Genomic DNA, 17,201 nt, shown 5'->3' with positions numbered 1-17,201 from the left:
ATCATGCTTTGGGGCTGTTTCTCTGCAAAGGGGCCAGGATGACTGATCCGGGTACATGAAAGAATGAATGGGGCCATGTATCGTGAGATTTTGAGTGCAAACCTCCTTCCATCAGCAAGGGCATTGAAGATGAAACGTGGCTGGGTCTTTCAACATGACAATGATCCAAAGCACACTGCCAGGGCAATGAAGGAGTGGCTTCGTAAGAAGCATTTCAAGGTCCTGGAGTGGCCTAGCCAGTCTCCAGCTCTCAACCCTATAGAAAATCTTTGGAGGGAGTTGAAAGTCCGTGTTGCCAAGCGAAAAGCCAAAAACATCACTGCTCTAGAGGAGATCTGCATGGAGGAATGGGCCAACATACCAACAACAGTGTGTGGCAACCTTGTGAAGACTTACAGAAAACGTTTGACCTCTGTCATTGCCAACAAAAGATATATTACAAAGTATTGAGATAACATTTTGTTTCTGACCAAATACTTATTTTCCACCATAATATGCAAATAAAATGTTAAAAAAACAGACAATGTGATTTTCTGGATTTTTTTTCTCAGTTTGTCTCCCATAGTTGAGGTCTACCTATGATGTAAATTACAGACGCCTCTCATCTTTTTAAGTGGTGGAACTTGCACTATTGCTGACTGACTAAATACTTTTTTTGCCCCACTGTATGTGTATATATATATATATATATATATATATATATATATATATATATATATATATATATATATATATATATATATATATATATATATATATGTGTGTGTTTGGCCATTGTGTTCACAGATCTTGTTTTTCCACTGTTTTAGAAATCAAGATGAACTTGCCTGCACAATGGCAGATATATTGGATCTGTACTAGGGGGAGCACCAACTCCTGGCCTGGGACATGCACACTGCATTAATATTGCAGCAGTCACCTCCTTGAGATTCCTTATTTATGTAGATCATCCAAATGATTAAAGGGAATCTGTCAGCTGGGTTTTTGCTATGTAATCTGATAGCACCAGGAGGTAGGGACAGAGACCCTGATTCCAGCAATGTATCACTTAGTTTACTGGATGCAGCAGTTATGATAGAGTCCGTTTTCTCTGCTGCAGATCTAGCAGAGCTCACTGTTAAGCTGTATATAATCTGCCCACACCACAGTTTTCTGGGTACATTGTATAGTGACAGAGAGCTAATAATCTGTGCCATGGACGTGGTTGGACTAGCAGGCATGAGGTCAGTTGTCCTGTGGTGATAATCTCCTCCTGATAAAACACTGATTATATTGAAACCGCAAAACAAAGCTCAGTAAGTGACACATAACTGTAATCGAGGTCTCGGTCTCCCTACATCATGCTGTTCTCTAAGTATATAGTAAGAACCTGGTGACAAATTCCCTTTAACCCCTTCCCGACCTTTGACGCATCCGCTGCGTCATGAAAGTCGGTGCCATTCCGACCCATGACGCAGCATATGCGTCATGGAAAGATCGCGTCCCTGCAGATCGGGTGAAATGGTTAACTCCCATTTCACCCGGCCTGCAGGGACAGGGGGAGTGGTAGTTTAGCCCAGGGGGGGTGGCTTCACCCCCTCGTGGCTATGATCGCTCTGATTGGCTGTTGAAAGTGAAACTGCCAATCAGAGCGATTTGTAATATATCACCTAAAAAAATGGTGAAATATTACAATCCAGCCATGGCCGATGCTGCAATATCATCGGCCATGGCTGGACACACTAATGTGCACCCACTCCACTCCTCCGATCGCCCCCCCCAGCCTTCCGATCTGTGGTCCGCTCCCCTCGGTCCTGTGCTCCGCTCCCCCGTCCTCCTGCCCGCTCCCCCCGTGCTCCAATCACACCCCGCGTGCTCCAATCAAACCCCCCCGCACTCCGATCCCCCCCCGCACAGCGATTCCCCCCCCCCGCACAGCGATCCCCCCCCCCGTGCTCCAATCCACCCCCCCGTGTTCCGGTCCACCCCCCCCCGTGCTCCGACGCCCCCCCCCCCCGTGCCCTGATCTCCCCCCCCCCCTTATACTTACCTGGCCTCCCGGGGACCGTCCGTCTTCTTTCCTGGGCGCCGCCATCTTCCAAAATGGCGGGCGCATGTGCAGTGCGCCCGCCGAATCTGCCGGCCGGCAGATTCGTTCCAGAGTGAATTTTGATCACTGAGATAGATTATATCTCAGTGATCAAAATAAAAAAAAAAAGTAAATGACCCCCCCCCCTTTGTCACCCCCATAGGTAGGGACAATAAAAAAAATATATATTTTTTTTTCCACTAAGGTTGGGGTAAGAACTAGGGTTAGGGTTAGGGGTAGGGTTAGGGGTAGGGGTAGGGTTAGGGTTAGGGCTAGGGTTAGGGGTAGGGTTAGGGGTAGGGGTAGGGTTAGGGGTAGGGTTAGGGTTTCGGTATGTGCACACGTATTCTGTTCCTCTGCGGATTTTTCCGCTGCGGATTTGATAAATCCGCAGTGCTAAGCCGCTGCGGATTTATGGCGGATTTACCATGTTTTTTCTGCGCATTTCAATGCGGTTTTACAACAGCGATTTTCTATTTGAGCAGTTGTAAAACCGCTGCGGAATCCGCAGAAAGAAGTGACATGCTGCGGAATGTAAACCACTGCGTTTCCATGCAGTTTTTCCGTAGCATGTGTACAGCGATTTTTGTTTCCCATAGGTTTGCATTGAACTGTAAACTCATGGGAAACTGCTGCGGATCCACAGCGTTTTCCGCAGCGTGTGCACATACCTTTAGAATTAGGCTATGTGCACACGGTGCGGATTGGCCGCTGCGGATTCGCAGCAGTGTTCCATCAGGTTTACAGTACCATGTAAACATATGGAAAGCCAAATCCGCTGTGCCCATGGTGCGGAAAATACCGCGCGGGAACGCTGCGTTGTATTTTCCGCAGCATGTCAATTCTTTGTCCGGATTCCGCAGCGTTTTACACCTGTTCCTCAATAGGAATCCGCAGGTGAAATCCGGACAAAAAACACTGGAAATCCGCTGTAAATCCGCAGGTAAAACGCAGTGCCTTTTACCCGCGGATTTTTCAAAAATGGTGCTGAAAAATCTCATACGAATCCGCAACGTTGGCACATAGCCTTAGGGCTAGGGTTGGGTTGGAATTAGGGTTGTGGTTAGGGTTAGGGGTGTGTTGGGGTTACGGGTGTGTTGGGGTTAGGGTTGTGATTAGGGTTACGGCTACAGTTGGGATAAGGGTTAGGGGTGTGTTGGAGTTAGAATTGAGGGGTTTAAACTGTTTAGGCACATCAGGGGTCTCCAAACGCAACATGGCGCCACCATTGATTCCAGCCAATCTTGTATTCAAAAAGTCAAATGGTGCTCCCTCACTTCCGAGCCCCGACGTGCACCCAAACAGCGGTTTACCCCCACATATGGGGTACCAGCATACTCAGGACAAACTGCGCAACAATTAGTGGGGTCCAATTTCTCCTGTTACCCTTGTGAAAATAAAGAAATGCTTGCTAAAACATCATTTTTGAGGAAAGAAAAATGATTTTTTATTTTCACGGCTCTGCGTTGTAAACGTCTGTGAAGCACTTGGGGGTTCAAAGTGCTCACCACATATCTAGATAAGTTCCTTGGGGGGTCTAGTTTCTAAAATGGGGTCACTTGTGGGGGGTTTCTACTGTTTAGGCACACCAGGGGCTCTGCAAACGCAATGTGACGCCCGCAGACCATTCCATCAAAGTCTGCATTTCAAAAGTCACTACTTCCCTTCTGAGCCCCGACGTGTGCCCAAACAGTAGTTTACCCCCACACATGGGGTATCAGCGTACTCAGGAGAAACTGGACAACAACTTTTGGGGTCCAATTTCTCCTGTAACCCTTGGGAAAATAAAAAATTCTGGGCTAAATAATTATTTTTGAGGAAAGAAAACGTATTTATTATTTTCACGGCTCTGCATTATAAACTTCTATGAAGCACTTGGGGGTTCAAAGTGCTCACCACACATCTAGATAAGTTCCTTTCGGGGTCTAGTTTCCAAAATGGGGTCACTTGTGGGGGGTTTCTACTGTTAAGCCACATCAGGGGCTCTGCAAACGCAACGTGACGCCCACAGAGCATTCCATCAAAGTCTGCATTTCAAAATGTCACTACTTCACTTCCGAGCCCCGGCATGTGCCCAAACAGTTTACCCCCACATATGGGGTATCAGCGTACTCAGGAGAAACTGGACAACAACTTTTGGGGTCATATTTCTCCTGTTACCCTTTGTAAAATAAAAAATTGCAGGCTAAAAGATCATTTTTGAGAAAATAATTTTTTTTTTTTATTTTCATGGCTCTGCGTTATAAACTTCTGTGAAGCACTTGGGGGTTCAAAGTCCTCACCACACATCTAGATTAGTTCCTTTGGGGGTCTAGTTTCCAAAATGGTGTCATTTCTGGGGGATCTCCAATGTTTAGGCACACAGGGGCTCTCCAAACGTGACATGGTGTCCGCTAATGATTGGAGCTAATTTTCCATTTAAAAAGCCAAATGGCGTGCCATCCCTTCCGAGCCCTGCCGTGCGCCCAAACAGTGGTTTACCCCCACATATGGGGTATCAGCGTACTCAGGACAAACTGGACAACAATATTTGGGGTCCAATTTCTCCTATTATCCTTGGCAAAATAGGAAATTCCAGGCTAAAAAATCATTTTTGAGGAAAGAAAAATTATTTTTTATTTTCATGGCTCTGCGTTATAAACTTCTGTGAAGCACCTGGTTTAAAGTGCTCAATATGCATCTAGATAAGTTCCTTGGGGGGTCTAGTTTCCAAAATGGGGTCACTTGTGGGGGAGCTCCAATGTATAGGCACACAGGGGCTCTCCAAACGCGACATGGTGTCCGCTAACAATTGGAGCTAATTTTCCATTCAAAAAGTCAAATGGCGCGCCTTCCCTTCCGAGCCCTGCCGTGTGCCCAAACAGTGGTTTACCCCCACATATGAGGTATCGGCGTACTCGGGAGAAATTGCCCAACAAATTTTATGATCCATTTTATCCTACTGCCCATGTGAAAATGAAAAAATTGAGGCGAAAAGAATTTTTTTGTGAAAAAAAAGTACTTTTTCATTTTTACAGATCAATTTGTGAAGCACCTGAGGGTTTAAAGTGCTCACTAGGCATCTAAATAAGTTCCTTGGGGGGTCTAGTTTCCAAAATGGGGTCACTTGTGGGGGAGCGCCAATGTTTAGGCACACAGGAGCTCTCCAAACGCGACATGGTGTCCGCTAACGATGGAAATAATTTTTCATTCAAAAAGTCAAATGGCGCTCCTTCCCCTCCGAGCCTTACCATGTGCCCAAACAGTCGTTTACCCCCACATATGAGGTATTGGTGTACTCAGGAGAAATTGCCAAACACATTTTAGGATCCATTTTATCCTGTTGCCCATGTGAAAATGAAAAAATTGAGGCTAAAAGAATTTTTTTGTGAAAAAAAAGTACTTTTTCATTTTTACGGATCAATTTGTGAAGCACCTGGGGGTTCAAAGTGCTCACTATGCATCTAGAGAAGTTCCTTGGGGCGTCTAGTTTCCAAAATGGGGTCACTTGTGGGGGAGCTCCAATTTTTAGGCACACGGGGGCTCTCCAAACGTGACATGGTGTCCGCTAAAGAGTGGAGCCAATTTTTGATTCAAAAAGTCAAATGGCGCTCCTTCCCTTCCAAGCCCTGCCGTGCGCCCAAACAGTGGTTTACCCCCACATATGAGGTATCAGCGTACTCAGGACAAATTGCACAACAACTTTCGTGGTTCAGTTTCTCCTTTTACCATTGGGAAAATACAAAAATTGTTGCTAAAAGATCATTTTTGTGACTAAAAAGTTAAATGTTCATTTTTTCCTTCCATGTTGCTTCTGCTGCTGTGAAGCACCTGAAGGGTTAATAAATTTCTTGAATGTGGTTTTGAGTACCTTGAGGGGTGCAGTTTTTAGAATGGTGTCACTTTTGGGTATTTTCAGCCATATAGACCCCTCAAACTGACTTCAAATGTGAGGTGGTCCCTAAAAAAAATGGTTTTGTAAATTTCGTTGTAAAAATGACAAATCGCTGGTCAAATTTTAACCCTTATAACTTCCTAACAAAAAAAAATTTTGTTTCCAAAATTGTGCTGATGTAAAGTAAACATGTGGGAAATGTTATTTATTAACTATTTTGTGTCACATATCTCTCTGGTTTAACAGAATAAAAATTCAAAATGTGAAAATTGCGAAATTTTCAAAATTTTCGCCAAATTTCCGTTTTTATCACAAATAAACGCAGAATTTATTGACCTAAATTTACCACTAACATGAAGCCCAATATGTCACGAAAAAACAATCTCAGAACCGCTAGGATCCGTTGAAGCGTTCCTGAGTTATTACCTCATAAAGGGACACTGGTCAGAATTGCAAAAAACGGCAAGGTCTTTAAGGTCAAAATAGGCTGGGTCATGAAGGGGTTAAAGATCTATACATATTGTTAAAAAAATCACATGATATAAGTTTGTATATATGGTATGCACGTGTTATGTAAATCACTCCCGCTTTCTTTGAGTCGTTCTTCTGATGTTCACATTCAGGGATATGTGGAATAGATGAATTTGATAAGATGGGTAACCAACACCAAGCTTTATTGGAAGCCATGGAGCAGCAAAGCATTAGCCTTGCCAAAGCAGGGATCGTCTGCAGTTTACCAGCCAGGACGTCTATAATTGCTGCTGCTAATCCAGTAGGAGGACACTACAACAAAGGCAAGACTGTGTCTGAGAACCTGAAGTAAGTGATAAAACTACATTATTGGAAGAGGGGAAACATTATCTGCAACAATTACCTGTTGCCACAAATTGTAATACATATCTGAATAATGTGTCCTCTACAGAAATACCAGGGGTGTCCTGGAGCTTCTGCAGAAATAGCAGGGATCTCCTGGAGCTTCTACAGGAATACCAGGGATCTCCTAGAGCTTCTAACAGGAATACCAGGGATCTCCTAGAGCTTCTACAGAAATACCAAGGATCTCCTGGAGCTTCTACAGGAGTACTAGGGATGTCCTGGAACTTTATACAGAAATACCAGGGGTGTCCTGGAGCTTTGTACAGAAATACTAGGGATGTCCTGCAGCTTCTACAGAAATACCAGGGGTGTCCTGGAGCTTCTGCAGAAATAGCAGGGATCTCCTGGAGCTTCTACAGAAATACCAGGGATCTTCTGGAGCTTCTACAGGAATACCAGGGATCTCCTAGAGCTTCTACAGGAGTACTAGGGATGTCCTGGAACTTTATACAGAAATACCAGGGATGTCCTGGAGCTTTGTACAGAAATAGTAGGGATGTCCTGGAGCTTCTACAGAAATACCAGGGGTGTCCTGGAGCTTCTACATAAATACCAGGGGTGTCTTGGAGCTTTTACCGAAATACTAGGGATCTCCTGGAGCTTCTACAGAAATACCAGGGGTATCCTGGAGCTTCTACAGAAATACCAGGGGTGTCCTGGAGCTTCTACATAAATACCAGGGGTGTCTTGGAGCTTCTACCGAAATACTAGGGATCTCCTGGAGCTTCCACAGAAATACCAGGGGTATCCTGGAGCTTCTACAGAAATACCAGGGGTGTCCTGGAGCTTCTACAGAAATACCAGGGATCTCCTGGAGCTTTTTACAGAAATACCAGGGATCTGGAGCTTCTACAGAAATACCAGGGATCTCCTGGAGCTTCCACAGAAATACCAGGGGTGTCCTGGAGCTTCTACAGAAATACCAGAGATCTCCTGGAGCTTCTACAGAAATACCAGGGATCTTCTGGAGCTTCTACAGAAATGCCAGGGATCTCCTGGAGCTTCTACAGAAATACCAGGGATCTTCTGGAGCTTCTACAGAAATGCCAGGGATCTTCTGGAGCTTCCACAGAAATACCAGGGGTGTCCTGGAGCTTCCACAGAAATAACAGGGGTGTCCTGGAGCTTCACCAGAAATACCAGTTATGTCCTGGAGCTGCTAATGTGTGGCTCTGTGTCATTTATACATCCAATGCTACTTCTCACCCTGAATGATGTCACATGTTAACGGCTTGTCCGGTATAAAACATTTTTGTGGCAAACACTGAAGTAGCAGCGGAAAGGCAGTGTTGAACCCGGGGAAGGTGAAGAAGAGTTGCGAGTGATATTTTAGACATCTGCAACCAAATAGCTACGTCAAATTTTAAACTATACAACCCCTTGAAAAGTACTAACGATCAGCAAGTTTCCCAACAGATACTAGTATCCTCAGAAGGACGTGGTTCAGTTAGGGGAGGTAGCATTGTCCTCCCTTCTCTGTACATTGCCTTAAAGTATTCATACTCCCTGAACTTTTCCAATTTTTTTTCACATTATATTCACAAACTAAAATTATTTTTTATTTGGATTTCATGTGACATACCAACACAAAGTAGCAAGTATTTGTGAAGTGTAAAGGAAATGATATACGGTTTTCTAAATATTTAAAAAATATAAATTTCAAAACTGTGATGTGCATTTGTATTTGGCCCCCTGTAGTCTCATACCTCTAAATATAATCCTGAGTTATCAATTGCCTTCGTAAGTCACATAATTAGTAACTAAAGTCAATCTGTGTGTAATTTATTCTCGGTATAACTACAGCTGTTCTGTGAATGCTTCAGAGGTTTATTTGAGATAAGTGGGTATGAAATCGCATCATGAAAACCAAGGAACACAATAGACAGGTCAGGGATAAAGTTATGGAGAAGAGTAAAGCAGGGTTAGGTTATCAAAATATAGCCCAAGCTCTGAATATCTCACGGAGCACTGTTCAGCCCATCATCCAAAAATGGAAGGTGCAAGACACAGCCGTAAACACACCAAGACATTGCTGTCAACATAAACTGACATCCCAAGCATGGAGAGCACTAATTAGAGAAGCAGCCAAGGGTCCCATGGTCTGGAGGAGCCTCAGAGATCCACAGCTCAAGTGGGAGAATCTGTCCACAGGACAACTATTAGCTGAATGCTCCACAAATCTGGCCATTATGGAAGAGTGGCAAGATGAAAGCTAGTTTTGAAAGTAAGCCATAAGAACTCCCATTTGCAAAAAGTGATTAATTCAACACAGCTAGCACATGGAAGACCGTTCACATGCTAGCTGTGTCCCCTACATGGCATGTGGAAGATGGTGCCCTGGTCAAATGAGACCAAAGTAGAATTTTTAGGGCTAACTGCAAAGCTCTATGTGTGGCTGAAAACGTAACACTGCAAATCACCCTGAAAACACCATCCTCACCGTCAAACATGGTGGTGGCAGCAGCATCATGCTGTAGGTAGGCCTTTCTTCAGTAGGGACAGGGAAGCTGCTCAGAGTTGATAAGCTGGATGGAAGTAAATACAGGGCAATCCTGGAGGAAAGCCTGTTAGATGCTGCAATAAATTTGAAACTGTAGATTCGCCTTCCAGCAGGACAATGACCCTAAACATCCAGCCAGAACTACAATGTGTGTGAATGGCCCAGTTACAGTGCAGATCTAAATCCCATTGAGAATCTATGACGAGACTTACGGCTGTTCACAGACGCCTCCATCCAATCTTGCTGAGCGAGAGCGAGTGTGCAAAAAGAATGGGCAAAAATTTCAGCCTCTAGATATGTAAAGCTGAGAAGTACTCCAAAACACGCGCAGCAGTAATTGCAGAAAAAAGTGTTCCTACAAAGTATTGACTCAGGGAGGCTGAATACAAATGCACATCACAATTTTCAGATTTATATGTGTAATATAATTAGAAAGCCATGTGTCACTTCCTTTATACTTCAGGAATACATGTTACTTTGTGTTGGTATATCACATAAAATCTCAATAAAAAAATGTGGAAAAGTTCACGGGGTATGAATACTTTTTCAAGGCACTGTATGTGCCTTAGTTACATGTAAGTGATTTATACAACTTGTGTTTGTCTAAGGCTGTGTGCACACGTTGCGTTTTTTTCGCTATAAAAACGCATAAACGCATACATTATGCATCCCATCATTTAGAATGCATCCCATCATTTAGAATGCATTCCGCAACTTTTGTGCACATGATGCGTTTTTTTCTTCGAAAAAAAAAAACGCATCGCGGTAAAAAACGCAGCATGTTCATTAACTTTGCGGATTTTTCCCGCTATTTAATGCATTGGGAAGCTCCGGATAAAACGCGTAAAAAAACGCATACGGATTTCTTGCAGAAAATGTCCGGTTTTGCTCTGGAAATTTCTGCAAGAAATCCTGAACGTGTGCACATAGCCTAAATCTGTATCATTGTAACCTTCTACTTCATGGGAACAAGGGCAAATTAAAAAGTACACTTGGAAATATAACATCAGAACACTACAAAGCAACAGTCTGGTGCGGAAAGCCAAATAATGTGACAATGGGGTTCATAAATGAAGGTGGAATGTATAGTTTTTTCCATCGTCGCCAATATAATTGTATCTGCCAGAAAAACATAGCGAGAGTGACCTCTACAGGGCAATTGATGCGACTTGAAGCTGAAAAAAAATATTGCTATGTGTTGTTTGTGTCAGAAAATCACCTAAAGCAAAGTTACTAAATTTTTCCTAACCATCCAGCAGGCATAAGAAATGAGGATATTTTCTGTAAGATTATGTGCACACAATCAGTAAACAAACTTGTGCAGCGTCCAGATGTTACAGCATAGTGGATGAGATTCCAAGAAATGACCTGCGGAGACTGACATGCGGCGTGTCTTTTCAGGCCGCAGCATGTCCATTTATCTTGCGGAGATGTAGTGCAGGTGCCTGAATGCGACGTACAGAGATCACGAGGCGGAAACAGACAGGGGTTTATAGATTGATATTTATTTACAACAATAACATCTAAACAATTAGGGTTAGTAAATATGCAATTTAACAATATAGAGGATTAGAACAAGTTCTGAACAAGCTAGAAAGTCTTTCAGCACTTAACGTTGCTGATCGTGGTAGATGGCCGTTCCTCTCCAGCATATTGCCCAATGTTGAGCAGGCTGAGGATTCATGCTCCACTGTGACATTAAAGCAGATGATGCCTGTAATGTTAATTTACCTTTGGGATTCCGTTCTTTGATTCTTTCTTTTTGGCATGTTCTCTCCCAGGCAGCTCCCTTGCACGGCTTTCAAGCATAACCTATGGCACAGAGAGGCCAAACTATATAATGTTCCTGCAGAAAATGTAGAATAAATCTTACTTTACCGATATTTGCTGTTTGTTCCGCAGAATGGGAAGTGCTTTATTGTCACGTTTTGACTTGGTGTTCATCTTGCTTGATACCCCTAATGAAGACCACGATCATTTACTGTCAGAACATGTCATGGCCATGAGGTCCGGGTCAAAGAACATCCTATGTGGTGCAAGTGTAACACGAGCAGACACGCAGGGCTCCAACATCTCTGTCCTAGAAGTGACTTCCGACAGGCCACTGAAAGACAGATTGAAGGTATTGTTAAATCTAAATCAATTCCATATACAGAAGATCTAATTAAGAAAGTAGTGCACGAAAATGAAAGCCGCTTTTGGCTTATTCTAGGTTCAGCCCGGGGAACATATTGATGCAATTCCACATCAGCTGTTAAGAAAGTACATTGGATATGCCCGACAGTATGTCCAGCCGAAACTGTCACTGGATGCTGCTCAGGTTCTCCAGAACTTCTACCTGGAGCTCAGGAAGCAGAACCAAGGCATAGACAGCACTCCTATAACAACCAGACAACTGGAGTCCTTAATACGGTTAACAGAGGTGCGGAAACCCAACACTGAATGTGATGTATCCAACCTGCAAAACTCCGAAACCACACACAACAGTTTCTACTAATATTGTTTATTTTATATTATTGTAATATATATATAGGGAAAAAATGGAACAGCACAATGCTCACCAATAGTGGGTGCCTAGCCCCCTGGATAAAATGGTCCAAACATTTATCCAACATGTATACCAAATAGCAAAAAGAAGGCAGCACTCCAAAAGTGTCAGGTGAAAAAAAGGTGAAGTTTTAATCGACCCACATCACTGCGCGACGTTTCGGCTCACTGAGCCTTTTTCAACCACACACAACAGTTTCTACTAATATTGTTTATTTTATATTATTGTAATATATATATATATATATATATATATATATATATATATATATATATATATATATATATATATATATATATATATGTATATATATATATATATATATATATATATATATATATATATATACACACACACACACGCACACACACAGTACAGATCAAAAGTTTAGACACACCTCATTTAAAGATTTTTCTGTATTTTCATGACTATGAAAATTGTACATTCACAATGAAGGCATCAAAACTGAATTAACACATGTGGAATTATATGCTTAACAAAAAAGTGTGGCTACTTGGAAGAACCTAGAATATAGGACATATTTTCAGTTGTTTCACACTTTTTTGTTAAGTATATAATTCCACATGTGTTAATTCATATTTTTGATGCCTTCAGTGTGAATGTACAATTTTCATAGTCATGAAAGGTGTGTCCAGACTTCTGGTCTGTACTGTATATATATATATATATATATATATATATATATATATATATATATATATATATATATATATATATATTGTATTCCATATTTTATGCAATATTTGTTTACTATTCTAAAAATGAAATATCGACACGGCGGTCTACATTTACAATGATAGAACCTAATTTTGTAGTCCTCTGAGACGATCCCTTTCAGAATGAAATCATTAGGGCAGTGTGCTGATCTGGGTGTCTCTCCTGCCGACAGCAGCAAACATTTGCCAATGGAAGTCAAAGCCAGCCTATAGTATTACACGGTGGCCATTTAGATGAATGGCTATCTATGTGATAAAAGAATGCCTGACATCTGCTCGAACACAGATTGCTTATACAGAGGAACTCTCTGTTCAGGCTTATAGAGAAGGGTCCTAGGCTCACAACCCACCTCTATGATGTCCATATGCTCTAATATTACATATGGATAGAGGATGCCTTTATAAATGTGACTACATTAGTCCACACTAATTTTCTGGTCACATTTGGAGTAAATTACCATAGAATCATTTATTTGCAAAAAGTTAAAGCACCACTCCAGTGTGTTTTTTTATATATATATATATTTCACTGCTGGAGTGGTGCTTAAAATCCCCTGCTCCCTGTCTGATACTCACCTTCCAGGGTTTTTCATATGTTTTTATCGCCGGTCCAATCTGTCTCCGGCAGTTTGTGACCTGCCAGCTGTTCCAGGTTTCATGGAGGAAACCGAAGGTAACTAATCAATGTAAGTCTATGAGAGCCTCATTCTGTCCCTCATAGACTTGCACTGAGAGCGTGTGACGTAGCTTATGACTTCCGAACAGACAGAAGCTGCACTCGCAAGAATGAATCGTGGGACCGGAGCGGCACCGAAAAACTATGAAGACGCTGGAGGATGAGTATATGATCAGGGGCGGGTGGCTTAGATTTAAAGCGCCACTTCAGTGGTGAAAAAACAAACAAACAAACTCTGGAGTGGTGCTTTAAATGTCTTGTATTTTACACAGGCCCGGGCCAGATTAGAACTGAGGGAAGAGGTCACCAGAGAAGACGCTGAAGATGTCATACAAGTAATGAAATACAGGTAACCAGTTTTCCGCATTCTGAATTTTGCATGATTAACTTATACATTTCATCTGATTAGTTAATGACAACCACTTTTCTTATAGGGCTGCCTAAATAGTTTTTGAAATATAACTTCATTCTCATTTAGAAAAACAACAACTTTTTTCTAAACTGTTGTTGAGCGCAGTTGTAAAAGTGGGAAGAGTCGGGACATTGGGTTGTAGAAGAATACACATGAGTCTGATTAACAGGTTATACAAGTAAAAAAACATTGGTCCCATTTCATGAAAGCATCCACACCAGAATTCTGCTGTAAAAGCTTTGAAAAGTTACGTTTTTCATGCCTGTTTTTCCAACTCTGACATAATGGATGGAGATGGGGCAGGATGGGGCACAACAGGGGCGCAATGCCACAGCTCGTCTAATTTATGATGAGCTGTGGCATGTCGTAGTCCCGAAATCGCACGGATTGGGGTAAGATTTTTGGCATAGCTCACACCAGCCTGCAGATGCTCCAGATTCACGAAGAGGTGTCAGCAGCTACGGGCTTGATGAATCGGGCCCATTGAGTTCAGCTTTTCCTCTGCTGTTGGAAGGTACTTGCGAAGATCTAGTTGTTCTAATTTAGCGATATGTTCCCTTCCCTTTGTTTTCTACTCCTGCATTGTGTTGTCAGGCCACTTGTTGTTCATAACCAGAAATATGGTGCATAAAGACCACAAAAAGAATTCAAATATTTATTAATAACGTATAAAATTACACAACAATAAGATCAAAACTACTGGACACCATTTATCCAGGGACAGAATGTGTCCAACACACTAATATATACCTATTTTTGAAAAACAATATTTTTTAAAAGTGCTGCAATACAAGCTTCAGCATTAATATTTAGTAAAAGTCATATTAATACAGTGCAATATTTGTCTTGTAAATACCTACAAATCCATAGATTTAGCAGCAACCCATATTAATGTAAAGTGCATAGTGCATAATTTACTGTCCAGGGTAAACAGCAGCAATAGACAGCACTGAATTAAAAAGATACAAAACCACACTCCTGAGGAAGTCTTGACGAAACGTGCGTTGGGGCGGCGGAGACGGTGTGTCACTTTGCCTTTCTTTACTAGTAAGTTATACTGCATTACCTTTAACCTTGAGTGTGGGTTTGTATCTTTTTAATTCAGTGCTGTCTATTGCTATATCTCAATCAAAGCCTAACAAAAAGTCTGGGAAAACCCACACTGTGTTTTTTGCTGCTTGTACCTCTTTTAAGGTATCTCTACCCTGCGTTATGCTCAGCTTGTGAACCGGTGACTGCTCAGGAACCACCTGTTACTGATACCGAACCCAGTGAGCCTAGTCCCCCTGAGTGGGCTACCTCCCTTACCCGGTCTATGGCATCCCTGGCCAAAGCGTTAGACTCGTTCCGAGACCCTTCCTCTAACCAGGGTACTCTTACGGACAACACTTCCGAAGATCAGAACCCCTTGTACACTAGGGGTCGTACCTTACCAAGGAGCTCTCGCTCTTCCAGGAAAAGGACTCATGCCTTGTCCCTAGACCATCACCGGGTATCGGGTTCTGAGAGTTCCATTTCTCGCTCCCCTTCCCTTAGGGCTAGTAGAGAACCTGTCTCAGGACGATTCTGACACGTCCCTAGATCAGGAATTTCAACACGATCCGGAGACTCTCGACTCTCTCATTAAGTCAGTAAACAAGGCCCTGAAGCTAGATGAGGAACCTTTATCTAAAACGGATCATACTGTGTCCTTTAAGAGGACCAAGCGGGCTCACAGAGTATTTGCCAATAATCCCGAATTTAAGGAAATCGTTGAATCTCATCTCATAGGATCCGTCCAGATAAACGCTTCACAGGGCAAAAGTCTATGGAGTCAAAATATCCCTTTGCTCCTGATCTAAGAAAAGATTGGTCACAGTCTCCTCTGGTAGATCCTCCAATATCGCACCGAGCTACTAAATCTATTTTATCCTCCTCAGAGGGCGCCTCTATTAAAAACCCCACCGATCGTCAGATCGACAATATGGCTTGTTCAGCCTTTGAAGCCTCATCAGCCACACTCTTTCCATCTTTTGCCGCTACGTGGGTGGCTAAGGCTATGACCCATTGGGCTGAGGTCTTGCCTTCAGCTGTTCTGGATACCAATCTTGCCCCCGAGGTAGCAGACCTTGCTACTCAGATAGCCAGAGCTGGAAATTTTCTAGTGGCCGCGTCTCTGGATACCGCTGACTTCTCAAGCAGCAGCAAACTCCATCACATTCGGAGGTCCTTATGGCTCAGGGACTGGCGGGCGGATTCTGCCTCCAAAAAGTCATTGACTTCTTTACCATATCAGAGTGGTCGCCTTTTTGGCAAAAAACTCGATCAATTAATTTCCAACGCCACTGGAGGGAAGAGTAAATTTCTCCCACAACAGAGACCATTTCAGCCCTTTCGGAACCAGCAACAGCAGGCTCGGTCCCGATTTTTTTTTTTTTTTTTTTTGTTCCAACTCAAATTGGTCCTCTACTTCCACATCTTCCGGACCCGGCCTGGCACACGTAGGGATAGAGGTCCCCAGACCTCTTACAAACCTTCCCCTTCATGAAGAGGCAGGCCTAGGCAGTCAGGATCCAGGTTGTCCAGACCGGGCAGATCTCCCACACAATGACTCCCTGTGGTATCCGGGGGACACCCTCTAAGTAGGCGGCCGCCTGCTTTCCTTCAGCGATGCGTGACTCTCGGTCGTTCACGACGAATGGGTCCACGACCTAGTGTCCTCCGGATACAAGATAGAATTCTCCTCTCTCCCAACAAATCATTTTTCCTGTCTGTCTTCTCCTCCCAGGGCAAAGGCATCAGAGATCTTCCAAGCCATAAGCTCTCTAAAAGAAGACGGGGTTATTATCAGAGCGAAAGGTTTCAAGGTTTTTATTCAAACCTGTTCATTGTTCCAAAGAAGGATGGTACAGTACGGCCCATACTGGACCTAAAACTGCTGAACCAGTTTGTCAGGGTATGACAATTCCGAATAGAATCGCTTCGTTCTGTCATCGCCTCCATGGAAAAAGGCGAGTTCCTGGCGTCTATAGACATCCAGGACGCGTACCTCCACATTCCAATTTTCCCCTCTCACCAGAGGTTCCTTTGCAGTTCAGGAACAACACTTCCAATTCGTTGCTTTGCTCTTTGGCCTCGCCACCGCTCCCAGGGTATTCGCCAAGGTCATGGCGGCCGCCGTGGCTATCCTTCACACCCGAGGCGTGGTGGTGCTACCGTATCTAGATGATATCCTCATCAAAGGCCCCTCTTTCCACGCCTGCAAGGAGGCGGTGAACATCACAATGGATTCTCTTTCTCGCCTGGGTTGGAAGATAAACTTCAAAAAGTCTTCCCCAGTACCGGCTCAGTGAATTTCCTTTCTAGGAATGATACTGGATTCATCCCAGGGGTTGGTGCTTCTTCCCCCGAAAAAGCTCTCAGCCTTACAGCAGGAAGCTCGAAGCTCTCTCAACCTCGCACTCACTCTCTGCGCTTCAGTATGAGAGTCCTCGGCCGGATGGTAGCAGCCTTGGAGGCCGTTCCATTTGC

The 17,201-nt window shown here is 43.3% G+C and overlaps 1 protein-coding gene across 1 annotated transcript in view; it reads left to right on the top strand.

The window, feature by feature from the left end:
* Nucleotides 1–17,201, top strand: part of MCM8 (minichromosome maintenance 8 homologous recombination repair factor) — a 100,905-nt gene that overhangs the window by 69,742 nt on the left and 13,962 nt on the right. Inside the window, exons 14-17 of the mRNA XM_069768824.1 lie at nt 6,566–6,761; nt 11,221–11,440; nt 11,531–11,740; nt 13,552–13,628. Of these exons, the coding sequence (XP_069624925.1) occupies nt 6,566–6,761; nt 11,221–11,440; nt 11,531–11,740; nt 13,552–13,628 (703 nt within the window). The remainder of the gene's footprint in view (nt 1–6,565; nt 6,762–11,220; nt 11,441–11,530; nt 11,741–13,551; nt 13,629–17,201) is intronic.

This window comes from Ranitomeya imitator, chromosome 5 (assembly GCF_032444005.1).
Source record: "Ranitomeya imitator isolate aRanImi1 chromosome 5, aRanImi1.pri, whole genome shotgun sequence".
Lineage (NCBI taxonomy): Eukaryota > Metazoa > Chordata > Amphibia > Anura > Dendrobatidae > Ranitomeya > Ranitomeya imitator.
The sequence above is the reverse complement of the archived record's forward strand: the minus strand, read 5'-3'. Positions and strand labels throughout refer to the sequence as shown.